Source organism: Mus pahari, chromosome 15 (genome assembly GCF_900095145.1).
Source record: "Mus pahari chromosome 15, PAHARI_EIJ_v1.1, whole genome shotgun sequence".
NCBI lineage: Eukaryota > Metazoa > Chordata > Mammalia > Rodentia > Muridae > Mus > Mus pahari.
Genome location: NC_034604.1, coordinates 33020117 through 33047924, shown reverse-complemented (window position 1 = coordinate 33047924; position 27808 = coordinate 33020117). Strand labels below are relative to the sequence as shown.

Here is a 27808-nt window from a genome sequence, read left to right as displayed (position 1 = left end):
TATTAATTATTATTATCATCCTTTTTTTTTCTAGAAGGGAAGGCCCTGGGGGATTGGGACTATAGGAGGCTGAAGATGACAATTGTTCCTCGAGCTGGGACAGCAAGAAGAGATGGGACCCATGTCCTCAAACTCCCCTGCTCTTCCCCCAGAAGCTGGGGTCTTCCTCTGGCTGCTGACAGTTCCTGTGTCTGCTGACTCACAGCCAACTTCCTCTCATAATACAAACAGGAAAACACGCTGGCCAGCACACACACACACACACACACACACACACACACACACACACACACCCCTAACCCTCCAACGCCACACACAGCTAAAGACTAGCCCTGCTCTGAAAGGGAAGTATCTCCGGGGCTCTGGGGTGGGACAGGCTTCAGGGCTGGAGCTCTTGCAAATGCCACAGGGAAGGGAGAGAGGCGCCTTCCCACCGCCTAAACTGCTCCAGCATGTGTCAGGTGGGAAAGGCGAAAACAGGGACTTCTCTCAAGCTTGAAAGGGTCCAAGCATGTTTGGTCACCGTGCTTGCCCCAGAAAGGCAGACTCGATTTGGAAGACTCCAGAAAAGAAACCTAGGCTGGGGGGTTTGGGGCAACTGAAGCGGGTGAGCCTTCCCTGGGGCACAGAGGGGAGGGGCCTCAGCACAGAGAGGAGTCTTCAGCTCCGAAGGCTTTGCCCATTCTCTTCTCATCTCCCATTTAACCGGGTACTTGAGCCCAGCGGGTGCGGGAGAGGGGCTCCGAAGGCTTCAGGCCCCACATCTGGTCCCCCTCAGCAGGACCGGGTACAAAGGTCCTCCACCAAGCTCTTTCTTCCTCCGCTTCTACTCTCTACCCCTCTCTGACCTGACCCTACATCTTAGTCCCTTCCCCAGACGTTTCTGAGTCCCAATCTTTTGTTCTGGGAGAAAGCAGAGTACAGGCCCCTGATAAGCAAAGGCGGTTGGGTAAGGGGCCCAAACCACCTGAAGGCGGGCGCTTGCACAAGGAGCAGCGGAGCCATCGAGCCGTCGGGGCGGGGCCGGGCTATCGGGGGAGGGCTGCGGGGAGGCGGTGCTGGCACGGCCGGACCCCTCAGGCCTCGGACAGCACAGCCGGCACCCTGAAGCTGACGGAGGCCACAGCGAGGTGAGGACCCCGAGCCCTCGGGCCCAGCTTCTCAGACTCCACCCCATCACCTTCTCCGGGACCTCCGTGGGCTCTCAGGGTCCCTCAGCGTCGTCTCCTTACCCCTCCTCTCCTTCCTCCTTGCGGCGAACCCGCCCCTCTTTATTGCCGGGCCTCTACCCCCTCCCTTCTTGCCCTCCCCCAAGCCCAATACCCTGCTTGATCGGTCCCGCATCTGCCACCTCCATCCCGCAAGCACGTTCGGCTCCTAGGCAGTGCTTGAGCCCTGACTGAGTCACCAAGAGAGTGGAATCTGACTCAGGGCCCAGAGGCTTAACACTCCAGCCGGGCTTGGGTATGGGACACAATCCGTAGGAGAGCAACAGGGATGGGAACAGTAGGGGATAGAGACCAACCGCAGATGGGAGGCGATGGTCAGAGTCACGGTTAGAATTTAAGACTTGGTCAGAAGTCTGGGGCCTGACGATTTTCATACTACAAAGCAAATACGGGGTGGGGCAAAGATGAATTTAGAAAGATGCAGGTGGAGGTAGGGACAAGGACAGGACAGAGCCGAAAACTCTGGGAGAGCTGAATCTGAGATGGACCCAGGATATGGAGCGGGATTAGAGGTAAGCTGGCCCAATGGGGTAGGACTACAGAGACCTAATCACAAGGGTAGGGAAAAGGCAGGCTCAGAAAAGGAAGGTTTGGATAAAGTGTGTGTGTGTGTGTGTTCACGATGCAGTGCTAGAGTTTGTGTGTCTCTGTGTGTAGGCATGTGCATCTTCACACAGCTGAGTGTGTGTTTATGTGTGTGTCTTCACACATCTGAGTCTGGGAGTGTGTGTTGTGTGCACGTGTGTGTGTATATGCATATATGTGGGTAGGAAACAAAGAACATCTTGGACTGCCTCTCCCCTTCAGGTACTCATTTGAATGGCCAGATTCTCCACCCAGCTCTCTTTCCTAGGTGGCCTGTGCCCAGACCAGGACCCCACACATTGGGACTAGTTGGGGCCCTCTGGGCAGGCTAACCACAGCAGGCAGGATGTGGGGGTGGCCAGGCTCGAGGGACAGGAAGGAAGTCTGAGGATAGACAATAGGTGGAAGGGGAGGAGGGACTGGGAATGACCAGGATTATGATTATCCACCCTGAACCTCTGCTCTGGAAACCAGTGTGAGTGGAGTCTATTTCTCCTCCCTCTCTGGCCTGCCCTCTCCTGTCTTACTCTGCAATTGGATCTGATCACCTCAGTGGCTTCTCCACCTCCTCACCTTGCCCGGCCCTGTAGCATTCCAACATCTTGTTCTATGCTCACTTGGCTGAGTGCACAGGCGCTTAGGGACCAACACTAGCGTAGCTTGCTGTGAGCGTGAGCCTCTGTTTCCTCAATTCCTATCAGAAGAGAATCTGTCCTTTATCTTCTGGTCCAGCTCTGTCCCCAGATCACAATCTTTGGGCTTTTTTTTTTTTTTTTTTTGGTTTTTTTCGAGACAGGGTTTCTCTGTATAGCCCTGGCTGTCCTGGAAGTCACTCTGTAGACCAGGCTGGCCTCGAACTCAGAAATCCACCTACCTCTGCCTCCCGAGCGCTGAGATTAAAGGCGTGCTGGGCATTCTTCTTTGAAAGAAATCTGGAGGCTGGCACCCCTGTCCAAGCCTCAGACTTTGTGGTAGGGAGTGGGGAATCTCCCCCCCCCCCGCCCGAGCCCTCCCTTCACCCTGAACCTCCCCCCAGCAATGGCCTGAGAGCCCATGGCTGCTCCTCAGGACCTGGACATCGCTGTGTGGTTGGCCGCGGTGCATCTGGAGCAGTATGCAGACACTTTCCGACAGCATGGCCTAGCTACAGCTGGTGCGGTCCAACGCCTGGGCCACGAGGAGCTGAGGCACTTGGGCATCCGTGCTACAGGACACCGGAAACGCATCTTGCGCCTGTTGCGGGCAGGCTCTGCTGAGGGTTTCCTGGATTCTCAGCTGGATAATACCATGGAGCCAACTCCCAGCCCAGCCCCTGATGCCCAACCCCCCAAGCCTGTGCCTAAGCCCAGGACGGTGTTTGGGCTCAGCAACCCTGCCACTGCCCAGAGGCCTGGAGTGAGCCCAATCTTCTGGGATCCAGAAGTATCCAGGAACTCAGAGTGTACGCAGAGATCCTCTCCTCTCCTTCCTTCCTCCTCTGAACGGCCTTCAGTCCTGAATACCATGGAGATGATGCCCAATGCCATCTACTTTGGCCTGGACTTAAGAGGTCGGGCCCAGGCAGCTCAGGACGTGTGAGTTGGTTTTCTACCTAGGGGTCCGAGCCCGAGGAAGAGATCAACCGGGCATGAGGGATATCCTTCTGTCTTAATAACCATCAGAATTTCCTTTCAGGACTCCAGATAGTTCCCAGGCAACTGCCCCAACCCCTGCCCTCAGGCCCACAACAGGCACAGGTAGATGGGTTGCTGGAGTGGAACTGTGACCACCTGCGTGTCAGACTTCCACTTAATCCCCCCTTTCTTTCCAATAACCCTCTCCTCACCCAACAGTGCACATCATGGATCCTGGTTGCCTGTACTACGGTGTCCAACCTGTGGGGGTCCCAGGAGCACCTGACAGGAGAGATGGCAGAGGTGTCTGTCAGGAAAGGGCTGAACACAGGTGAGTACTTGGAGGGGCGGTGGTGGGAAGATGGAGGAAGCTTAAGGAGCAGTTGTGTTAGCCATGGTGGCCATGTTTCTAGTTACTCATCAAATATTCATTGAGCATTCACGCCCTCAGTGGTGAGCAGGCACTCGAGATGCAGCACACAGATAACTGTCCTCCCTGTTGACTTTTGTTCCCAGGAAGCTTCTGAATCAACAGGGGGGGGGGGAGGGAGAGACCACCAGAGAAGCACACAAACAAATAGATATATAGTTAAAATTAAAAAATATGTCTTTCCATTCAGCAAAGAGGGAGCACTGTTACATGCTCAAAGCTGGTATTTTTCAAGACGGTTTCTCTGGGTAGCCCTGGCTGTCCTGGAACTCACTCTGTAGACCTGGCTGGCCTTGAATTTGGAGAGCCACCAGCCTTTGCCTCCCAAGTGTAGAGACTAAAGGCCTGTGCCACCACCCAGCAATAGTTTTTTTTTTTTTTAAAGTGTGTGTGTGTGTGTACACTGTAGCTATCTTCAGACACACCAGAAGAGGGCTTCAGATCTCATTACAGATGATTGTGAGCCACCATGTGGTTGCTGGGAATTGAACCACAGGACCTCTGGCAGGGCAGTCAATGCTCTTAACCACTGAGCCATCTCCCCAGCTGGCAATAGTTACTGTTTATGCAGTGCTGTAGTTGAGCAGGTTTAGAGAGCTGGGGGCGGGGGAATTATAAAGGACTGAAATTTTCAGTAAGTTATTGGACCATTAAACACACACACACACACACACACAAACGGGGCTGGGGAGACAGCTCAATGGGTAAGCATGAGGACTTGAGTTCAGATCCCCAGGCCTACCATACAGAAGCCAGGTGGCAGCTCTTATAAACTCAGGGCCAGAAGGGTGAGCATGCTGATTCCTCGAGCTCTATGGCCAGTCACTGCAGGTAAATCGATGAACTCTGGGTTCGGTGAGAGATCCTGGCTTAAACAATAAGGTGAAAGACAACCAAAGAAGACATCCAACATTAATCTTAATTCATCTCTGGGCTGCACGAGGGAGCACACACACAGAGACGTGTACATAGGTATACAGCAGAGGGAGAGGAAGAAAGGAAGAGAAGGGATGGGGGAGGAAGAGGAAGGAAAGGGCATGGAGGATAACATTTGGACAAAAGGTCGAAGGACCTGAATTGAAGAGTTGGCTTTGCAGAGTTCTGGAGACAGTATACCCTGGGCCGAGGGAGGTTGAGAACACAGCCTGGGGAGATGAGGTGCAGTGGGGACGGAGGGGTGTGGCTGGGTCCCATGGCTGATGGCAGAGGTAAAGGGGCTTGTGGGTAGGACCTGTGGGGATGGCCACTGTATGCTTCGTGACAGTGATGGGAAGGTACCAGAGAGTTCTGACTTAGATTGTGAAAGGATCCCTCTGTCTGCTTTGCTGAGAATGCTCTGGGCGCAAAACATGGAGGAGCAGGTGGAGAGGCTGCTGCAGCAACCTGGTTGGGGGGGGGGGGTTTGCAGGGTGTAGCGATGGGAGCGGAGTTGGTGAGAAGTGGCTGCATTTTAAGGGTAAAATGTCATGTTACGCTGTTGTCTGAGAGGAAAAGAGCAGCCAAGCATTAACTTTGAGGGCTACAGCATGAGTCTCTGCTGTCCCCAATGACCACACTAACCACACGTGACGACTGAGCATGTGAAACTTGCTGCTTTGCTTTGAGAGGAGCTGGAAATATAAAGCATCTGCCAGAACCCACTGGAAAAAAAAAAAAAACCCACACTAGAGAAAATACACCATATACAGAAAGAATTATCTTAGTCATTTTTTTTTTTTTGGTGCATGTGGGATGTATGTATATGTAAGCATATGTTTGCACACAGGAACACTTGCCCATGCATGCATGTGTGGATGCCAGACATCAGTTGTCTTCCTGTGTTATTTTCCACTTTTTTTTTCCTCTTGAGATGTTTTATTCACTGAACCTGGAGTTAACAATTTGGCCACACTGGGCAGTCATTGAGCCCTGGGGATCAACCCACCTCTGCTTCTCGTTGCTGGCCTACAGACATCCCACCTGGTACCTGACTTTTCATGTGGGCTGAGGATCTAGATGCATGTAGTTCTCTTTATGCAGCGAGTACTTTATCCGCTGAGCCAGCCTCTATTTCAGTGATTTTTACATTGATAACATACTAAAATATTATGGTTTGGCTTATATAAAATATAGACTACTAAAATTAATTATTTTTAAAACATATAAAAATTATTTTATGTGTAATGAATGTTTTGGTTGCATGTACATCTGTGCTTGGCTGCATGAACATTTGTGTAGCACTTGCATGCCTGTTGCTAACAGTGGCCAGGAGGGGGTAATGGATCCCCCGAAACTGGGGCTATGGATGGTTGTGAGCCACCATGTGGGTGCTGGGGATCAAACCTTAGTCCTCTGCAAGAGCAGCCAGTGCTCTAGACCAAAGCTACAGTAACGATTTGGAATGACAGTTAATGGTAGAAGTAGAGATGGATGACTGAACCATCACTCCAACATCAATATTTCTTTTTAAAAAATGTTGCTGAATTGCATATGTAGTCCCTGTTGATTTCTACTGGATAGCGTGGTTCTGAGTACCTAAGAGTTCGTGGCATTGTGATCTGAGCCAGGAAGGCTGTGCATCAAACAGGAGGGAGGAGTTTGGCCCAGGAACTCTGCTTCACATATGAAATGGGGGATGTTTAGTACATCCACGAGGCAATAATAAATACGACTGCTGACCACATCTGCTTATCGTTTGGGTGGGTTATCCGAGCCAGAGATTTCAATATGGAAACTGTTAGCATTTAGAGGGGATGGAGGGGAGAAGAGGATCCAGTCCAGAGCCTCTGTGCCTTCCTATATCCAGAGGTTTGGGGAAGAGGAAGAATCATTAAATAGACTGAACCAAAATAGCCAGAGAAGGAGAAGGAGAGCCAGGAGAAGATGATGTCATTGAAGCCAAGGGCATAGGAGGAAGGGGAGTCTGACTGTGTCCTGCTGCTGAGCAGGCTGCTGCTGCTTAGTAAGCTGGGACTGAGAACTGACCTCTGGAATCATGGAGGTCGCAGGGGACTCTGGCTAGGAGTAGAAGGGATGAGAGTCTGAACAATGTATTTTAAAAAACAAAACAAAACAAAACAAAAAGAAGGCAGGGGTTGTGGCGCACACCTTAAATCCCAGCACTTGGGAGGCAGAAACAGACAGATTTCTGTGAGGTCAAGGCCAGCCTGGTCTACAGCACAAAGCTCCAGGACAGCCAGGACTACAAAGAGAAACTGTGTCTCAAAAAGCAAAGAACCAAACCAAAACAACAACAACAACAACAACAACAAAACCCAACCAAACAAAAAGGGATAGAGAGAAGTCAGGCACCTTTAATCCTAGCACTCATGAGGCAAAGATAGGTGAATCTCTGTGAGTTTGAGGCCAGCCTGGTTTACAGAGTTAGTTCTAGGATAGCCAAGGCTACACAGAGAAACCCTGTCTNAAAAAANNAAAAAAAAAAAAAAAAAAAAAAAGAGTAGAGAGTATCAGAAGAAACAGAATCAAGCTTTGGAATGACAGTTGATGGTAGACGTAGAGGTGAAGCCAACAGTTGTGTGGAATGTTGTATGTGTCTGGAAGTGCGTGAGAACAACTTGATGGAGGGTGTACGGAGGAGACGGTGAGGGAATCCGCAGCAATGTCTTTGTGTAGGTGAGAGTTGTGAGATCTGGTACTCGGAGCCAAGTCTGGCTTTAGACAGGTGTTTATTACAGTCACAGGAGGTAGGCAGAGCGTGTGTGTGAAACTGGATTGATCTGGCGCTGTGAGTCTGTGGGGTTCTCGTCTGATTGCTTCAATTTCTCCGTGCAATAAGAAACAAACAAGGTAGAGTAGTGATTCGTAACCTGGGCTGTACCTAACCTGGGAACTTTTAAAACCGCAGGTACCTGGCTGTAACTCACAGCCCATGCATAGCATTCAGAATTTCTCCTAACGGTGAATAGAGCATTATTGAGTGGTTTCCTGTAGAGGAATGCAATGACCTCATTTGCATTTTCAAAAAGCCCTGGTGGGTCGGAGAGAATGAACTATGGGAGGGAGGACAAAATTGACCAGGTGTCCAGTTGGGCAGTTTGCTTCACACCGGTAAGAACTGATGGAAACTAATTCAGGGAGAGAAGGCCAAGAGCATTTTGGAGAACCACAACAGTGATGTATGTTGATGAGCTGCGAGCAACCATGGCGGGAAGGCACCTACCCATCTTTCCCACTTCCAGAGGAGAGTGACATTTTCCCAGTAAAACCCCAAGCACATTCAGGAGAAAGCTTTGGGGCAACCTTTTGGGTTGCCAGGTTCTCTACCCCATTTATTTACCAAGCAAACCTCACACCTGCCGGCTATATGTGCCAAGGGCAGGGGTGGCAAACTTACTGAGAGACTGTGGAGGGCGTTTGGTTTGACTTGTGTTCCTTCCTCTTGCCCCCATAATGCTCAGCAGACAGGATCTGGAGCCACGGGAGGATGCTGGTTATGCCAGCCTCGAGCTACCTGGGGACTCCATTCTTTCAATACCCACCCAGGATGCAGAGACTAGTGATGACCTCATTTCGCCCTATGCCAGCTTCTCCTCCACAGCCGATCGTCCCGTGCCTCTGCTCAGCGGCTGGCTGGACAAGCTCTCACCTCAGGGGTAGGGCTGCTGGGAGAGGCAGGGAAGGGTAGGGAAGGGAAAAGGGAGGGGACAGGTTCTAGGTTCTAGGACTTGTGATTGATTGCCCACCACATACGTTCCCAAACACTCAACTCATCTCAGTGTCTTCCTTCTTCAGAAACTATGTGTTCCAGAGACGTTTTGTGCAATTCAATGGAAGGAGTCTGATGTACTTTGGCAGTGACAAGGTAAGGGACTGGAGCTGCTACATGGATACCAGAGAGAGAAAGATGGGGAGGACTGAGAGAGGCTCAGGGCTAGAAGGACTAGAAACCCACGGTAGAAGGATGGCCACAGCTGCCAGATGTCAGCATCTGAGATAGCTGACTCAGCAGCTGTAACCATGGGGATTGAATGCTGATCTCATGAAAGTTGAGCGCATGTAGCTCAGTCCCTGTCCCCATGGGTCACTGGGTCTTCTTTCCAGGACCCCTTCCCCAAAGGCGTGATCCCTCTGACTGCCATCGAGATGACCCGAAGCAGCAAGGACAACAAATTCCAGGTCATTACCGGCCAGAGAGTATTTGTGTTCCGCACAGAGAGTGAGGGTGAGGGTCCGAGCCCACTGGGTCAGGGTAGGAGGGGAGGCTAGGCTAGCATACACCTGGCTGACCCGTCCTCCACCCCAGCTCAGCGTGACCTATGGTGCTCCACGCTGCAATCCTGCCTGAAAGAACAGCGCCTCCTGGGCCACCCCCGGCCCCCTCACCCGCCACGACCCCTCCGTACGGGCACATTAGAGTTGCGCGGACACAAGGCCAAGGTGTTTGCTGCCTTGATCCCCGGAGAGCTGGCACTGTACAAGAGTGAGCAGGTAAAGAGGACTGAGCAGGGGGCTGATGAGCCTGGCCAGTTCATTCTGGAATCTCACCATGTTGCGTGCCCCTGGCTCCGCTAGGCCTTCTCACTGGGCATCGGGATCTGCTTCATTGAACTGCAAGGCTGCAGTGTCCGGGAGACCAAGAGTAGAAGCTTCGACCTGCTCACACCCCATCGCTGCTTCAGGTGGGTCCAAGCCCGGTGGAAAGCAAGGGTAGGGTCTTTTCAAGGGAGATCACAAAGGTGCTGCAGGCTGGAGGCCTCCTCAAGCGGATATCAATGGGGATAAATGAGGAGGTGGTGAGATTCAGTTAGCAAGGTCAAGATGTCAGGAAAGGAAGGGATGCAGCTAGAGTTTGATCCCCAGCACTGCATAGATGAGGCATAATAGCGTGTATTTCTAATCCCAGCACTTGGAGCCAGACGATCAGAGGTTTAAGGTAATCTTCAACTATATAACAAGTTTGAGGCCAGCCTAAGATAGATGAAACCCTGATAACAATTTAAAAAATAAAAAAAATAAAAAAATTGGCTTAGAAGTGACTTTTATTAGCTTCGGTAGGAGTGGCCATTGGGGTAGGATGTGGAGGGGGCCCATGCCCATGGACTGGCTGTCCACCCCTCAGCTTCACAGCCGAGTCTGGGGGGGCTCGACAGAGCTGGGCGGCCGCTCTGCAAGAAGCAGTAACCGAGACCCTGTCTGACTACGAGGTGGCTGAGAAGGTCTGGTCCAACCCGGCAAACCGGCATTGTGCGGACTGCAGGGCCTCCCGGCCAGACTGGGCTGCCGTCAACCTGGGGGTCGTCATCTGCAAGCAGTGTGCAGGTGAGAGGCGGGCCTCAAGCCCAAATGGGAACGAGAGGTCCTGGAGCCAGGGACTTGGGGCAGGGCTCAGCGTTCTCTGCCACTTGGCTTTCATGTTCTAACAGGTCAGCACCGGGCCCTGGGCTCTGGGATCTCCAAGGTGCAGAGCCTGAAGCTGGACACGAGTGTCTGGAGTAATGAGATAGTGCAGGTGAGGAATCTGGGGACAAGAGGAGGGGGAGGAAAGGACAAGGAACATCCAAAAGTAGACTCTGGGTCCAGCTTGGGGACTAGGCCGTTTGGAGACCCTTGGGTTCTGGTCACTCATCTTTGCCTCTTATCATCCTGTAGCTGTTCATCATCCTGGGAAATGATCGTGCCAATTGCTTCTGGGCAGGGGCACTACCCCCAGGTGAAGGGCTGCATCCAGATTCAGCCCCTGGTCCTCGAGGAGAGTTCATCTCCCGAAAGTATAAGCTGGGTCTCTTCCGGAAGCCCCACCCTCGGCATCTAGACCACAGCCAGCTTCTCCAGGTAGGACAGACAGGTTGGTGTTCATGGGGAGGTTGGGGGTGGGGGTGGGAGTGCAGCCTGTGTTGGGATGCCTAGACATGGGTGATAAAGGCTACATTTGATGATAGAACACTGTTCCTGGAAGAGCTCTTGGGTTGTGTATGCGGCTGATGAAGACCCTTCCTTCCCTATAGGCACTGTGTGCAGCTATGGCAGGACCCAACCTGCTCAAGAACATGACCCAGCTCCTCTGTGTCGAAGCCTCTGAGGGAGAGGAACCCTTGTCCCCTTCAGCCCTCAATGGCAGCTTGCTTAGCCTTCTACCTTCAGGTCATCCTCCCAAGTAACTCCTCTCTCTCCCTAGGAGATCTCAGCCTCAACCTGTGACTTATTTCTTTCAAGGAGGCCATTGAAATACCCCATTGCCATATCTATTGCAATGGCAGGCTTGTCAGTTTCCCAACCCCTCAGACTTCCTGAGGTCAAAGGTTGACTGATGAGGGCCTGTGGTTACTGCCTGTAATAGTCAGGATGTACCCAAGTGTTACTACCTTACCATTCTGACAAGCATCAATTTGCAGGACTGGTCTCATCTTCCTGGGGACATTCTTATTGCTCAGATGAGTCGTTGGTTTAATGTTGGCTTCCATTTGTCAGGCCAGATAGGCCAAGACACTTAACCGACTAGAGCTGCCTGGCTGTTTGGGTGGCTGGTAGAAGAAAAAAAAAAAGTAGGCAAACACTGCGTTAGAGGCTTCTCTATGTCCCTCTTCCAATCTGGATAGTCAGGGGCTCACACCCATTGGGCTGCATTCCCTGCTGTGGGTGGAGTTAGACCCCATCCCATGGTCTGGTCCTATTAGATGCATTTTCCCAAAGGGAGTCATGCCATCCATACATGGTCCTCACCTGATCACGTCTTTCCCCTCGCAGACTCCTCCCCTGGAGTATACAACGAGGTGGTGGTGCCTGCCACTTACAGAGGTTTCCTATACTGTGGTTCCATCAGCAACAAGGCTGGAGCCCCACCCCTTCGCAGGGGCCGGGACGGTGAGCAGGAGCCAGAGCATGGGAGGGGGGCAGGGGCAGAGAGTAGGTTAGGTGTGGACATGCTGCCTAGAGACAGGAGGACAGAGCTGGCATAGGCAAGTGCCCTGAAGTGGGCTGGGATGCTGGGGGTGAGAGAGGGACAAGGTCAAGTCACCGCCCTAGATGACAGATAAGAGATTCTGCTCTCAGTCTGGGTCAAGTATCCTCTCTGCTCCTTCCTCATGCTGCACAGGCAGCAAGCCTCAGTTTTCCCATCTGCAGAGTAGCTCCAAATATAAATAAACCCACTTAGTAGAGTTACTGGGAAGGTTCTATAGTATCAACCACATAGGAAGGCGGCTTGATGTGAAGTGAGTATGTGGGGACCGGGGACTGTGACAATGGGGAGGATGACAGTTCCTCCACCTCTCTTTCACTTAGCTCCTCCCCGCCTGTGGTGTGTGCTGGGAGCTGCCCTGGAAATGTTTGCATCAGAGAGCAGCCCCGAACCCCTGAGCCTTCTCCAGCCCCAGGATGTTGTATGTCTGGGTGTAAGCCCTCCACCTGCTGATCCAGGTGACCTTGACAGGTGACACTCCTCTTCTCCACCCCTGATTTCCCTAGTGCCACCCTGGCAGCCCCCCTCATTGTCCCCCGCTGCCCTCCTAACCTGGTCTTCTCTGCAGGTTCCCCTTTTCCTTTGAACTCATCCTCACTGGGGGAAGAATCCAGCATTTTGCCACCGATGGAGCAGACGGTCTAGAGGCCTGGATCAGTGCAGTGGGCAAGGTGAGATGGCAAGACCTTCTGGCAGCTCCTGATGTCCATCTCCACCTCCTCCCAACATGTTCTAGTCCGCTACCCAGCAGACCTGGCTGATGGCTTCTTACTCTGCGCCAAGTCCTGCATTTTAAGAAAGGCCCACTCAATATCTCATTTTGTTTTCACAACAACCTTTGGGGGAATTTTATGTGCATTGGTGGTTTGTTTGCACATTTGTCTGTGTGATGTGTCAGAGACCCTGGAGCTAGAGTTACAGACAACTGTGAGCTGCCATGTGAACGCTGGGATTTGAACCTGGGTCCTCTGGAACAGCATCCAGTGCTCTTAACTCCAACAGGCAAAGGCTCCTTGTGTGTGTGTGTGTGTGTGTGTGTGTGTGTCTTTAATGAAACAGGGTGTGATATGTAGCCCTGGCTAACATGGAATTTACAGTGTAGACCAGCCTGGCCTCAGACTTTAAGCAATCCTCCTTGCTTCTGCCTCCCGAGTACCGGGATAACAGGCAAGTGCCGTCATGGCCAGTCATAGTCACTTTCATACACCGTACCTTCTCCGTACCTCAACCAGTCAATTTCTGAGTCTCAACCTCCTTTCCTGAAAGTAAAAAGTTTAGGCTCAGAGCCAGACATTCTGAGATCTGAGTCCTACAACTTAGCCCCGGGAGCTCTTCCATGTCTGCAGAGTGGGTGTAAAGACTCCCCCCCTGGGGATGAGGATTAGGTGACATCCGAAGCCCACACGCAGTAAGCCCTCTGTGTGTGGGCGTTGAAATAATGGCAGCGATGATGCTGCTGATGACGACAGTCTCTCCCACCCTAAAACAGCTCTTCCCCAAGTTCTGTTCATCTTCAACTTTTCACCCCGTGTGTCTTCCTTCTCTCCTGGCAACTTCTAAGAAGTTGTGTGCAGCCTGATGCTCCTCCTTAACCCTACGGCTGCCCTCCCCTGCCTAGACTCTCCAAAGCTGATACCCTGAATATCACTAGTGACTTCTCATGCCCAGAGGCCAGGAGCCACCTTCTGGCTTCCCCGTGCCATCTCTGACGCAGGTGACACTCCGCCCATCATGTTGTGGTCTCCTGATTATTTGTTCCAATCCATGATAGTATGTGTACAGAACTGGAGAGGAAGCATTTTGAATCTTTCATAGCAGTTTGGCAGAATGATTTAATCTGTCGAATCTAATTATACAAGTTAAGGGCTTGTATGTCTTTTAAAAATAGTTTTTACATTCATTTAATTTACTTTAAATATATGAATGTTTGGCATGCATGTATGTATATTTGATTATAGGTATGTATATACATATGTATCTATACACTGTATATACACAGTGCCCACAGAGGTCAGAATAGGCCATCCGATCCCCCAGAACTAGAGTTCAAGATGGTTGTGGGCCATCATGTAGGTGCTGAGAATTGAACCTAGTCCTCTGCAAGACTAACAAGTGCTCTAGATGCTGAGCCATCTCTCCAGCTCCCATCTTTGTCTATTCACTTTATTTTTCTAGCAGTTAATTTTTTTATTTATTATTTTCTTTATTTACATTTCAAATGTTATCCCGAAAGTTCCCCATACCCTCCCCCTGCTCCCCTACCCAAAAAGAAGCAGCCGTTAGGTTTTTTTGTTTTTGTTTCTTAAAGATTTATTTATTATATGTAAAGTACACTGTAGCTGTCTTCAGACGCACCAGAAGAGGGCGTCAGATCTCATTACGGATGGTTGTGAGCCACCATGTGGTTGCCGGGATTTGAACTCAGGACCTTCGGAAGAGCAGTCGGTGCTCTTAACCACTGAGCCATCTCTCCAGCCCCCAGTTAAATTTTTTAAATTATTTTTAGTGAAAGTGTTGGTGACAGATCGGAACTCTTAAAAACCAAAACCAAACCAAACCAAACCAAAACAAAAAAAAAACCAAAAAACAAAATTGGTACCCCCTACTTTGTTTTTTTTTAAACCCATGCAGCTAGAACAGAATTGCTTTTAGTGGGACCCCAAAACATAGCTTTTTACATAGTGACCTGCCAGGACGGTTGCCCAACCATGGTGACTCTTCAGTATGCATGCTGGCTACCCCCTCTTTCTCTCCCACCTTGCTTAGGGAGCAGGGCAGCCACACAGGGGTCTCCTGTACGCTGGGGCAAATGGAAAGAATTTCCTTGTGCCTTCTGTTCCTCTCCCTGGTCTCCCCTTCCTCCCCACCCTCTCCCCTCTGTCCCCAGGACTCTCCCTGGGTCTCTCCCCGGGCTTCCCCCCTCTGGTCTCTCCCCACCACCACATTTCCTCCCCCTTTCCCTTTCTCCTTTCGTGGTCTCTCAGTCTCATTTGCTTCCCCCGACCCCTTGTGTTTTCCCCACCTTCCCCCACCCCCACCCCTGTCTGCCTTCTGCTTCCACAGTGGTTCTCTCCGCTCAGCTGCCACCAGCTGCTGGGCCCTGGGTTGCTGCGGATGGGTCGCCTGTGGCTACGGTCCCCCTCCCACGCAGGCCTGGCCCCTGGTCTCTGGCTGTCAGGGTTCGGCCTTCTTCGTGGTGATCATCTCTTCCTGTGCCCAGCGCCCGGCCCTGGTCCCCCTGCTCCAGAGGACATGGTGCATTTACGGCGTCTACAGGAGATCAGTGAGCAGGGGTGTGGACAGGGCTAAAGGGTGGCTGTGGGCGAGTGGGAGAGTGGACCTTCTTTATTTGGGGATTCTCATGGGAAGGAGTAGAATGTAACCGTTCAGATAAAAGTTATAAAGTGAAACTACCTAGATTTAGACAATGTTTCCATCAGTTCCTAGCTGTGTGTCGCTGGAGGAATTATTCCGTGTTTCCCTGCCTGTGATTCCTTATCTTAAAATAGACAATAATTGTAAGACCTTCCTCCAAGGGCTGGAGTGGGGTTCAAATAAAGAAATACACAAAAACGTTTATCACAGAACCTGGTAGGAAGCAACTTGTATAAAATCAAAAAGTGTTATTTGCTGGTTGGGGACTGGGAGGAGTCACTGTTGTCTTCTAAAAGAGGAACATGCTAGAACAAGGCTCCAGGACTCTGGGAACAAGAGACCTGGGTTTTAGCTCAGCTTCGCTATTTTGTAGCAAACAATGTAAGGCAAATTATTTAACTTCTGAGCAGTCCTGTGTAGCATGGATGTAACCGTGTGGAACTTTGTAAGGCTATTTGCTAGTGGGCACCTCTATGCTTTAATTGCCTAAGAGTCTTCACTGTGATGGTATTGATGATAATGTTCAAGGATTCTTCTACAGGTGTGGTCTCGGCAGCTGACACTCCAGACAAAAAGGAGCATTTGGTCCTTGTAGAGACAGGAAGGTAATATTCTGTACCTGTGACTCTGAACCCAGCTTCCTCTCACCCCTTCACTGCTTGCTTCCTCAAAGTTGCTTCCTTGGTTAGGAACTATCTGGGTTTGGTGTTGCTGCCCCCTGCTGGTAACTCTGGGAAGTCACCTCCATGTCTGATCTCTGGAGCTGGCTCTAACTCAGGCTTCTTGGGTCTCAGGACCCTGTATTTGCAGGGAGAAGGCAGGTTAGACTTTGCAGCATGGAACACGGCCATTGGAGGTGCTGCTGGAGGGGGTGGCATGGGCCTGCAGGAACAGCAGATGAGCCGGGGAGACATCCCTATCATTGTGGACGCTTGCATCAGTTTTGTTACGCAGCATGGTGAGTGGGCACAGATTGACTGACACTGAGCTAGTGGGAGGGGTTGAAGAAGTCAGGATGCATGTGTGTGTGTGTGTGTGTGTGTGTGTGTGTGTGTGTGTGTGTGTGTGTGAATTATCTGACAAATGATACCAGCTGCTCTCTGAGCCTTAGTTCCCTCTTCTATAAAATGAAACCAAATGATCTTCATTTTCCAATCTAATGTGACAGTGAAATGGGGTATGTCAAACAAGGCTGTCCCAGCTCAGGTGACACTGGCGTCCTGGGTGAGAGGAACACAAGATATGTGAGGATTCAGCCATGTGGTGGGCTGAGAAGAGGCACCTTTGAGGCAAGATCCCTGAAGGTCTGGATAGAATGATCATTCGGAGGAGAGTGTCTAGGACCAAAGGGTCAGCGACTGCAAGCAGCCTGCTGAGTTCCAGTTGCAGCCTGGCCCGATGGATCTATGATTCCCTAGGAACTCTTTTTAGGAGGTTGGATATTGAAAAAGAAAACTCACAGAAAACCAAGGCATTTACAGGTCCTGGGTTCAATTCCCAGTACCAGAACCAACCAAGGAAGCAAACAAAAGCAAAGCAGAACAAGGAGGCCTGCCGATACCGGCCTGAAACCACTGCTTCTTAGTCATTCGAGGCAGAAGGATTCTCAGTTCTGGCCAGCATAAGCAACTTAGTGAGACCTTATCTCAAAAGAAAAATACAAAAAGGGCCAGGCGGTGTCAGCACATTCCTTTGATCCCAGCAGGGAGGCAGAGGCAGCCTGGTCTACACAGAGAGAGAGTTCCAGGATAGCCAAAGCTACACAGAGAAATCCTGTCTCATACCCTTCCCCCCTGAAACCCCAAACAAAGGTATTAATCATGGGTAGGGTTTTTACCTGGCATGTAAGAAGCCTGGGTTTAATCTTCAGTATTGGAGAAAAACAAAACAAAACAAAAAAAACAAAGGACACCTTTATGACTGTAAGAAGAGTTGTATTTTATCAGTCATGGGTGATGGATAGTCAGTGGCTAGTGACATTCTCCTCCTCATGGCAGTGACCTCATTCAGTGATGTCTCAGCCACCAGTCTCCAGATCCTTGTTTGTTTGATTGTTTGTTCATTTGTTTTAGCTTCCCTAGCATTTATTTGAGGAATTCAGTCTGGGGCCCTAAGAGAAGGCCCTGGGATGGACACAGCTTTCCCTCCGAGTCCCTGCATTACCACACTCGTTCCATAGATATTATTAGTTCAGGTGCTAGTATGTGGCCGTCAGGAGGTGGCAGTGAACGAGGAAGATCCTGCAAGGCTCACAGACTTCTGGGAAGATGGGTATTAAGAAAACAAACATCACCAGCTCTTGTTATTTGCAGGAGTTATAGTCTATAAAGCCGCTGCGAACACTTAATTGCTGAATACAGAATCTCAGTGTCTCTCTCAAGGGAGAGACAGGATTAGAGTCCTCTGACCTTCTGGGCACAAGACTTTTCATCAACCAATCAAACAAAAACAAAAACAAATCCAAAGAAACAAACAAACAAAAACCCCAAACCACCACCACAAACAACAAAAACCTTGTATATTTTATCATCTAAAGGCAGTTTATCTAAGGTATATGATTGATTCATTGACTCTCAACTCAAGGCAAAGATCTGTCTAGGATGTGTGAGGCCCTGGTTTCCATCCCTAGTTCCCCCCAAACAGAAAACAAACAAACAACCCCCCCAAAAAGGTATTTGTTTATAACCTGAGATCTTAGCTAGAAGTATGCGAATGGGAAAAGAACTGACCTTTTTCTTTACTCTGTATGTGCTCAGAAGTTACTGTGGAGGCACCAGAAGTACACAGGGCCCTCTGTAGCCACAGTTTTTGCATCTGTATAGTCAACCAATTAAAGATAGAAAATACGAAAAATATTATAGAGACTATGTATGCTTTTTTTTCTCATTCTTTACATGGTATTAGGTATTACAAGTAATCCAGAGATGATATATGTAGGGCTATATAGAAATACATCACTTCATACAAGAAACTTAAGCATCCATGGATTCTGTTAACAGCCGCATACACGGGGAGGGTCCTAAAAGGGCCGCTGGGTGGGTGGGGTACTGTCTTCCCTCGTTACTAAACAGACACTTCTGGATGTTTTCAGGGCTCCGGCTGGAAGGTGTATATCGGAAAGGAGGTGCTCGGGCCCGCAGCCTGCGACTCTTGGCTGAGTTTAGGCGGGATGCCCGGTCAGTAAAGCTTAGACCACGGGAACACTTTGTAGAAGATGTTACTGACACACTCAAACGCTTCTTTCGAGAGCTTGATGACCCCGTGACCTCTGCTAGGTTGCTGCCTCGATGGAGAGAAGCTGCAGGTACTTCCAAGACTTGTCCCGGGTCCCATTTTCCTCTGTCAGTATCCACAAAGCTCTCCTGTGGAACTGGGCAGCCCCTTTTCCAACATTCGCCATTCTGGTGGTCACCCAGAAATTTGGCGTGGGGAATGTCCTAGTTTCCTTTCTATTGTATGATGAGCACCAAAAGCAAATTAGAGAGGAAAGGATTTAGTTGGCCTAACATTTCCACGTCACCATCTATCACTGAGAAAGGCCCCGGCAGAAACTCAAGCAGGGAGCTTGGAGAACTGCTTACTGGCTTGCTCCCCATGGCTCGCTCAGTCTTCTTCCTTATACCGGCCCAAGGATGGCACCACCCACAGTGCACTTGGCCCCTCCCACATCAATAGTCAATCAAGAAGCCGCTCCAACAGAGGTGTCCACAGGCCAATCTGATGGAGACAATTCCTCAATCGAGGTTCTCTCTTCCCTGGTGACTCTAGTTTTGTGTCAAATTGACAAAAAAACAAAAAACAAAAAACAAAAAAAACCAAAAAACAAAAACAAAAAACTGACCTTCACAGGGAGGTAGAAGGCAGAAGAGATCCATCCCTCCTGGGTTGTGTCTCAGAATATCCCTTCCCCCTGCATCAATTCTCTCTCTTCCTGGTTCCTCTCCAACTCTCCTCCCTCGGTCCCTAGAGCTTCCCCAGAAGAATCAGCGCCTGGAGAAGTACAAAGAAGTGATTAGCTGCCTGCCTCAGGTCAACCGAAGAACACTGGCCACACTCATTGGGCATCTGTACCGGTCAGTACAGTCAGGCTGTCTCAGCCTCCTTTCCTGATCCTTCATTACTTCAAACCAATGGCACAACTTAATTCATTCACTCACTAATGTCACTAATAGCTGTTATGTGAGGGTGTTGTGGTTAAAGGTTCAGAGTGGGTTTGGGGACTATGTAGATTTAGGCTTTAATCTGGCTCTCCCCTTCTAGCCATGCGACTTTAGCCTCAGTCTGCTTGCTTTCAAAAGGACGGTGATATAATGAAGTTTCTACCTGATAGGTTGTAGGAAAGTAAAATGAAATAATCCATGTAATTTTTTTTTTTTTTTTTTTTTTTTTGAGACAGGGTTGCTCTGTGTAGCCCTGGCTGTCCTGGAACTCACTCTNTAGACCAGGCTGGCCTTGAACTCAGAAATCCNCCTNCCTCTGCCTCCCAAGTGCTGGGATTAAGGGCATGAGCCACCACTGCCCAGCTATATGAAATTCTTAGTATAGCACGTGGCATGTTATAAACTTCAGAAATGACTAGAAATCAACGTGATTGTTATTTTTATTAGTCTATGCCAAGTAAGAAATTTGTTCTAAGAAATAAAGATTAAGATGTAGACCCACCTTTAGTGTATTAGGAGAAAGGGTTTCTGGTGTGGGGTGCATGCCTGTTATGTTGCATTGGTTATAGAGTATTACAGAGGATTGCCAACTACAGAACCATTACCAAATCTAGTTTCTTATCTGGATTTCCAAATAAAAGCCTGTAAGGTGCAAAGTCACATCCATTCATTTATGTGTCATATGGCTTCTTTTTCAGTACAGCAGCTGAGCTGTGAAGTTACAAGAGAATATATGGCCTGAGGGTCTAAAATATTTATTGCCTATTCTTTACATAAAAACTACGGATGCCTGCTCTAGTAATGATCAGCCATACCTTAACTGTGTCCGAGATATCCAAAGCTCCTTGGGGCCCATACTGTCTAATCCACTGACATACACCCCCCACTCAGCCTAGCACTTAGCACTCAGTAGAGGTGTGGTAAAGGTCTTCCAAAGAAATGGGTGTGTTGGTGAAGTGTTGACCATGAACTGGACTCATGACTCTGGGGTCTCTCTCTCTCTCTCTGCAGGGTGCAGAAGTGTGCGGCTCTAAACCAGATGTGCACGAGGAACCTGGCCCTACTGTTTGCACCTAGTGTGTTCCAGACAGATGGGCGGGGAGAGCATGAGGTTCGGGTACTGCAGGAGCTCATTGATGGCTACATCTCTGTCTTTGATGTAAGGTTTCCCTGACCCTGCCATACAACCCCCCCCCCCAGCCCTGTGGACTCAGAGTCTAGATCCTCATCCCCTAAGCCTGCATTGGTAACTTCCTCTCGGAGTCCTGGGCTTCCTTCCCCAGCAACTTTAACCCCAACATCCTCTCCTTGCTGATTCCTGGCTCTTCAGGCTTCTAGCTCTCTTATCCAGTTCCCCTTTGACCTTGCTATCTGCCCTGCTTTCCTCCTTTCCCAGCAGCCCCTGAGATACTTTTGGTCCTGTTGCAGATTGACTCGGACCAGGCAGCTCAGATTGACTTGGAGGTCAGTCTCATCACCACCTGGAAGGATGTGCAGGTAACACGCCCTAACGTTAGACTTCTGAGTGGGCCAGAGAGACTTCACCATAGGAAATGCATCTTCTGTCCACTAAAGGAAGCTTCCTTTTAGCCTGTCTTCCTGCACATTGCCCCTTGGCTCTTTGGTGGACAGGGGAATCCCTGGGAGGAAAGTGTTTGGGGTAGCTTGCTTGATCCATTTATTCCACTATGGGGATTCTTGAGTACATTTCTTTCTCAGTGATACTGAGTATTAAACCCAGGCCTCACACAGCCTAGGCAAGCATTCCATCACTGAGATACACACCCAGCACCCCATTTCTAAGTATAGGAGATCTCAGGAAAGCCAGGTGTGGTAGTCCATGCTTGTAATCCTAGTGTCTGGGCTGTGTGAATCAAGAGTTCAGCTAGAGAGAGCTCTGCAGGCCAAGGATGGAAATGGAGCTCAGTGAAGTGCTTGCCCAGCATGTGTGAAGCCCTTAGATGTATCCCCAGAACCGCACAAAAAAAAAACATGGTGACAGCACACGCCCATAATCCCAGCTCTTAGAAGGCAGAAGCAGGAAGGTCAAAAGTTTAAGGTCAGGAAAGGTGGCTCAGTGGTTAAGAGCACCGGCTGCCCTTCCGGAGGATCTGGGTTCAATTCCCAGCCACCACATGGCAGCTCACAAGTGTTCACAACGCCAGTTCCAGGGACACATGCAGGCAAAACATCAATGTACATAAAAAAAAATAAAGATAAATAAATAACTTTTTAAAAATAAACTGGGTCAGACTGGGTCTATATGAGACCCTGTCTCAAAGTTCAAGGCCAGTCTGAGACCTTGGGGGATTTGGGGTGGGTCAGGAAGGGAATTGTATAAAACACAAAAGCAAGAACTGCTGAGGACTTCCTATGTTACAAGTACCTCTAATCTCATTTTAGAACCACAGAACTCCAAAAAGTTGGTAGTCTCACCTTTTTGAATTACTTATTCATAGTAGGTCACAGTGGAAGTGGTAGAGAAGGGACCCAGAGAGTCTTGACTGCAAACCTCTTCTTGAGGCAGCTGTACTGCACTGTCTGAGGTGGCACCATACGCAGCTAAACATTCATCGTGTTCATCTTGGAGTTCTTTCCAAGGCCCAAGCCGTGTTGGTCGTGGGGGCTGGAAGGAGCTCTTTGCTGGGGGAGGTACCTAGGAGGCATGCCTCCATCTTGGAATTTTTGTAATTTCCCCATCCTCCTCTATCCGCCCGCCCTCAGTTGTCCCAGGCTGGAGACCTCATCATGGAGGTTTACATAGAACAGCAGCTCCCGGACAACTGTGTCACCTTAAAGGTCAGTGTTAAGGGATCTGGGGGTTGGGGGTGGACAGGAGCAAGGCCCTAATGAGTGTGAGTCCTCTTGTCTGTATGCTAGGTATCCCCAACACTGACTGCTGAGGAGCTGACTAACCAGGTGCTGGAGATGCGAGGGGCGGCATCAGGGACAGACTTGTGGGTGACATTTGAAATTCTTGAACATGGAGAGCTTGGTGAGTATGATCACACATTTGTGTGCGCGGACACATGACCAAGGTCATCCGTGACTTCTCTGTTACCAAATGTAATGGACGTTTTACTAGTCAACTCATCCACACAAGAAGGTGTTCAGCCTGTGGATGAGTTCTTTTTCTTAATCCTCTTCTATTGGCTTCAGTAAAGGTTTCTCCTATCTTGAAGGAGCCTCCCTTCCTCCTTTTGCCAAGACTGAAGTGTTAGAAGGGCTACGGATCAATCCTGAGCCCTTTTTCTTTTCTACCTACATTCTTCCCCATTTCTTTAAATACCTAAATGACATCCAACTTAATTCCAGTGGGCTGGAAACTCACTATGTAGATCAGGCTGGCCTTGAACTTATGGAAATCCCCCTGCTTCTTTCCCCCAAGTGCTGGGACGACAGGTATACACACCAGCATGCCTGGCTGACCGACCACATGTTTATCTCTGGTTCAGATCTCTCCTCTGCATTCTAGACTTACAGATCCAATTGCCTACTTGACACTTCCTCTTCTCGCAGTCATTTCAGTACATAAGACTGACATTTCCTTTCTTCCTAGGCCCTTCCTCTAATATAAAGCCCAGACTATTTTCTGGTTTTTCTTTTTTCAGAAAATAGTATCATGGTTTACTCAGTTATTAAGTCCAGAAACCTTATGCCCACCAATTAATTAGTCATATTGAGAGCTCTTATTAATTAGTCGTGTTGACAGCCCTCACGTCTACCATTCTTTTCCATCTCTGTTACTTCCCATCCTACTCACGGTCACCATTATCTTTCTGCTTCCCAATATGAACCACTGAAATGCATGGCTCTAGACAGGGGACAGCTTGACAGGGTTCCGTTCTTTCCTCTCTACAATCTAGTTTCTCAAGAGCAGCCAAATGAACATTTCAAGTATAAACCAGACCACGCCGTTGCTATGGTTAAAACTTTCTGATGGGTTTCTAATAAATTTAGAATAAAGCTCAAAGCCCTCATCATGGCCTGCACAACCTTGGCTGCGTGTCTGTTGCTTGTCTGTCAGACATCATCTCACACCAGCCCGTTCTCTGACCTGTTTCTGTTAGAGCAGAGTGTGCCCTCTCTCCTCCATTCTGAGGACTGAACAGGAAAGGCAAGCATGCACCACTAAGCTGCACACATCCCCAGTTGGGCCACACTTGCTGTTCAGATCCCCCAAGAACAATTTCTTGACTCCTGGCATCTGTTCTTAATTTTTTTGTCCTATAAGATCCTACCTGGAGTTATGGTGGTGCACACCTGTAATCCCCTCAGTAGGGAGGCAGAGGCAATTGGAGGACAGTCTATTCTATAGAGTTTTCCAGGCCAACCAGAACTACAGTGAAACATTGTCTCAAAACAAACAAACATCCCAAAACCAAATTAAAAGAATTCAACAAAAAAGATTACCCATGATCTTAGGTGCAGCTTGCTCTGCCTGATCTTTCAAATAGATTGAGGAGCCACATCTACAAACGCAGCTTCTGACAGGCCTTGCCTGACCAGCCTACTTCACCTGCTCAGCTACTTTTCTCTCTGTGCCTCTGTTTCTCCATGTGTCTCTTAAATATTATTTTATTTCAAAGTGATTATTGGGGGCCAGAGAAATGGCCCAGTGGTTGAGAACGCCTACTGAACTGTCTTGCAGAGGACCAATATTGGTTCAAATCTCCATACTGGGTGGCTTACAAACTGCCTGTAATTCTAGTTTCCAGGAAAACAACACACACACACACACACTTTAAAGCATATACCTTTAAGTCATTACTGGTCTCTGTTTTGCTGCTTTGCTTAACTGTCTACTGTTGGTGCCTTCATTAGGCTGTAGCAGGTCTATGTATCATTCTTACCATTGTATCCCTTGGATATGGTACCTGACATAGCATCAGGAGCTGTGGTTAGAAGGGGGTATGAATGAATGAATGAATGAATGAATGAATGAATGAACTAGTGGGAGGTGAGATAGGACCTCCAGGCCTTGGCTAGTTTTTATGATTATTACCTGACTCCACATTTCCCTTCAGAGAGGCCACTGCACCCCAAAGAAAAGGTTCTAGAACAGGCCTTGCAATGGTGCCAGCTTCCAGAGCCTTGCTCAGCCTCTCTGCTTCTGAGAAAAGTCTCTATGGCACACGCTGGCTGCCTCTTCACAGGTGAGCCTTCTCCCTCAGCCCAGCATTCCCTAGGCCCCTCTCCCAAGAGTCCCCACCCAGCATTGCTCTTCTGTGTCCAGGGGTCCGGCGTGAGAGCCCGCGGGTGGGGCTGCTACGGTGTCGTGAGGAGCCACCTCGCTTGCTGGGAAACCGTTTCCAGGAGAGGTTCTTTTTGGTGCGTGGCAGATGCCTGCTCCTGCTCAAGGAGAAGAAGGTGATGCCCTGGGGCTAGTGGGGTGGGATGCTGGGTGGCATCAGGAGCCATAACCGTACCAACCCCTGACCCCACAGCCCATATCCTCACCAATTTCATTGCTTCCCTGACATTGACTTTTCTTATTCTATGATCACGTGCCCAGTGCGCTCATGACTTCTTGATTTTCCTAACCATGGTGTTTTTGTATATCTCAGTCAAACTGCCTCTGCTCATGTTCTCAGAGCTCCAAGCCAGAACGGGAGTGGTCTCTGGAAGGTGCCAAGGTCTACCTGGGAATCCGCAAGAAGTTAAAACCTCCAACACTGTGAGTTTTCCTCCCTGGTCCTGACCTAGGGCTTCCCTGCTGTCACCTCTCTGGCTTTTAGTTACCCTAACGACTGGTCCCCTTTGCCTTTCAGGTGGGGTTTCACATTAATATTGGAAAAGATGCACCTGTGAGTACCTATAGTTAGCTTCTTCTCTGCCTCTACCCTGTTCCTTGTCTGTCCATCTGTCTGACCATCTGTGCATGCATGCGTTTGTGTGTGTGTGTGTGTGCTCATGCATGCGGAGGTCAAAGGTCAACTTCAGGTGTCATTCACTAGGACCTGGGGTTTGCCAGGAGGGTTAGGCTGGCTGGCTGGTAATTCTCAGTGAGCTCCCTGTCTCTTGCTTCTCAGCACTGGGATAACAGGCACTAGCCACCATGCCAGCTTCAGCTTTTTCTTTTCTTTTTTAATTAAAAAAGTTATGTGTATGAGTTGTTTTGCCTGAATTTATATCTGTGTAAGATGTGTAGGCCTGGTGCCCACAGAGGTATCAGATTGCCTGAAACTGGGATTATAGATGGTTATGAGCCACCGTGTGGGTGATGGGAGTTGAACCCATCCTCTGGAAGAGCAGCCACTGCTCTTCACCGCTGAGCCATCTCTCTAGTGTCCCCCTTTCTGTGTTGAGGATCCAACTGTGATCCCTATGACTGTGTGGCAAGCACTTTATCCCGACTGAGATCTCTCCCTAGCTCTGCCCTGTCTTCTTCCTCTACCATCTCCTCTGTTCTTCCATGCTTGTTACTAGGACTCCTTCAGTTTCCTGAATCACTCTGTTCACCCACAGCTGTCTGTCCTGCACGGATGAGGAGGAGATGTGGGACTGGACCACAAGCATCCTTAAAGCCCAGGTGAGGAGAAGGAAGAGGCTGAAGGCTGGGCTTCTGGTGCCTCTGGGCTCCAGCCACACACACACACCCCAGTGCCACCCAGGCCGAGCAGTGCCAACAGCTCACTGTCTCCTCAGCATGACGACCAGCAGTCGGTGGTTTTACGTCGTCGTTCCTCCTCTGACCTTGCTCGTCAGAAGTTTGGCACTATGCCCTTGCTGCCCATCCGAGGGGATGACAGTGGAGCTACCCTACTCTCTGCCAATCAGACCCTGGTGAGACCCTACCCCGGCATGTCTTAAGCATCTGCTCCCTGCCCTTGTCCTATTGCAGGAAGACAGTGTGCCTGTATGCCAGATGCCCCATCCCCTCACCACGACCCTCTTGTCCAGTCTCTGTGCCCTCACTTCCCGCCAGCACCTCCTGTTGCCAGGTCTCACTTTGTCTCTGTCTCTCCCTCCCCTTATCCCTGCTCTACCCGGGTCCAGCGGAGACTACACAACCGGAGGACCTTATCCATGTTCTTTGTGAGTATTGTGCTTGCTCTGGCTGTGTGTCTGCCAGCCCTGTGTGTGTTCCGTGCTGCCCACACCCTGGTGTGCTCCATGTCTGTTCTGATGCGGGTCATCGACACATGCATTTGTGGCAGAGGAGGACAGTCAGGAGGGATATGAGGAAAGGAGAACGTAATTACAGATCGGAGAAATAGAAGAAAAGGGGTTAAGTGAATGCATTCAGGACCCAGATAGTTCAAGAGTTCAAGCCTCACCAACTATCATTTCCTTACTCTACACTCCAGGGCATCTTGGCCCCTCTGCATGCATCTCACTCCCCTGCAGCATGACCCACTGGTACAGATTGTTCTGACATCATATATGTCAAGTATTTTGTAGTGTCTGACTCAAGGAAGAACGTGACCCAAGGATTAATAACACAGTAACTCTGACTCTGTGCCCACCCTCTGCTGTTCCATTTCCATCCAGCCCATGAAGTCACCACAGGGGTCTGTGGAGGAGCAAGATGAGCTGGAGGAGCCTGTGTATGAAGAGCCAGTATATGAGGAGGTTGGGGCCTTCCCTGAGCTTACCAATGACACGACCTTCTCTTCCACATGCGAGTGGTCAGCCAAGTCAGATCCACCCCTTACCAGCCAGAGGTCCTTTGATCAAACCCCCCTCTCCAAGGCAAGCATGTTGGTCCATGAAGAGAGGGTACCTGACCCTCCTCCAGGCCCCCCTTCAAAAAGCAGTCCTCAGGCACGAGGGTCCCTAGAGGAACAGCTGCTCCAGGAACTCAACAACCTCATCCTGAGGAAAGGAGAGCCTGCCTCGTGTCCAGAAAGCCCTTCCCAGCCCAGTCCCCAACCCCCCAGCCCCACCAGCCTTCCAACACCGACCCCCAGCTTACCCACCCAACCCCCCTGCACTTCCAATCCACCCTCTAGCCAGCCTCTCACATGACCCCAGGGCCCGAAGTTGAGGAGGTAGGTAACCAGAGGAGAAGCCAGTCTCTCACCATGGCAGACACTGCTGGGAGCTTCTTCTCCCCTGGATGGATGACTCTGAAATCCAGTATGGTACCATGGAAGGAGCACTGGACTGAGAGCCCTGGAGGCTGTGTGTCTCAGGGAAGATCATGGCCCCTCTCTGGGCCAGCCCATTTGTCTGTACTATGAAGTCACTAAAAGAAGGAGAGGGGTGAACACCGAACTGTTTCCTCGCTAGGAGCCCTGATATTTCCCCTCAATAAGGGCAGCTTCTGGTTTATATGTTTGATATAAGGGTTCAGAGAGAGCTTTGCGGCCTAAGAATGAATGGCTTTAGTACATTAGAGGAAAGTGAAGGCTTGGAGGCTAGAGATGGGCATGATTTCTAAATCTATGTTATTCCACTTCCTATGTGCGGGAACTGCCTTGAGTGGGGTAGCTGATTGGGATTGGGAGCTGGGGCAAAGGGGAGTCAAAGAGGAATGGATCACTATTAATAAAATCTGGAACTGAAAGTCT

General features: G+C 49.8%; 1 protein-coding gene across 5 annotated transcripts; it reads left to right on the top strand.

Moving 5' to 3' along the window:
- The first annotated feature begins 338 nt into the window (after positions 1–338).
- Arap3 (ArfGAP with RhoGAP domain, ankyrin repeat and PH domain 3) lies at positions 339–27808 on the top strand. Of its 5 annotated transcripts, none has more exons than XM_021214731.2 (33): positions 339–1130; positions 2883–3388; positions 3489–3550; positions 3647–3758; positions 8261–8452; positions 8592–8661; positions 8901–9021; positions 9103–9287; positions 9372–9478; positions 9919–10118; positions 10223–10308; positions 10449–10631; positions 10805–10940; positions 11544–11660; positions 12081–12228; positions 12326–12428; positions 14821–15040; positions 15674–15737; positions 15927–16090; positions 18224–18436; positions 19100–19205; positions 20304–20451; positions 20721–20789; positions 22017–22091; positions 22173–22287; positions 24320–24448; positions 24529–24662; positions 24887–24969; positions 25064–25099; positions 25761–25824; positions 25941–26078; positions 26292–26330; positions 26787–27799. In XM_021214731.2, exons 2-33 carry the CDS (start codon positions 3102–3104, stop codon positions 27261–27263), a joined length of 4383 nt encoding a protein of 1460 aa, XP_021070390.1. In that variant the 5' UTR covers positions 339–1130; positions 2883–3101; the 3' UTR covers positions 27264–27799. The 5 variants fall into 5 exon arrangements, with proteins under 5 accessions (XP_021070390.1, XP_029402901.1, XP_029402902.1 ...); XM_029547041.1 differs by having other exon boundaries at positions 1074–1741; positions 2851–3388; positions 8258–8452; XM_029547042.1 differs by having other exon boundaries at positions 1076–1130; positions 2851–3388; positions 26787–27808.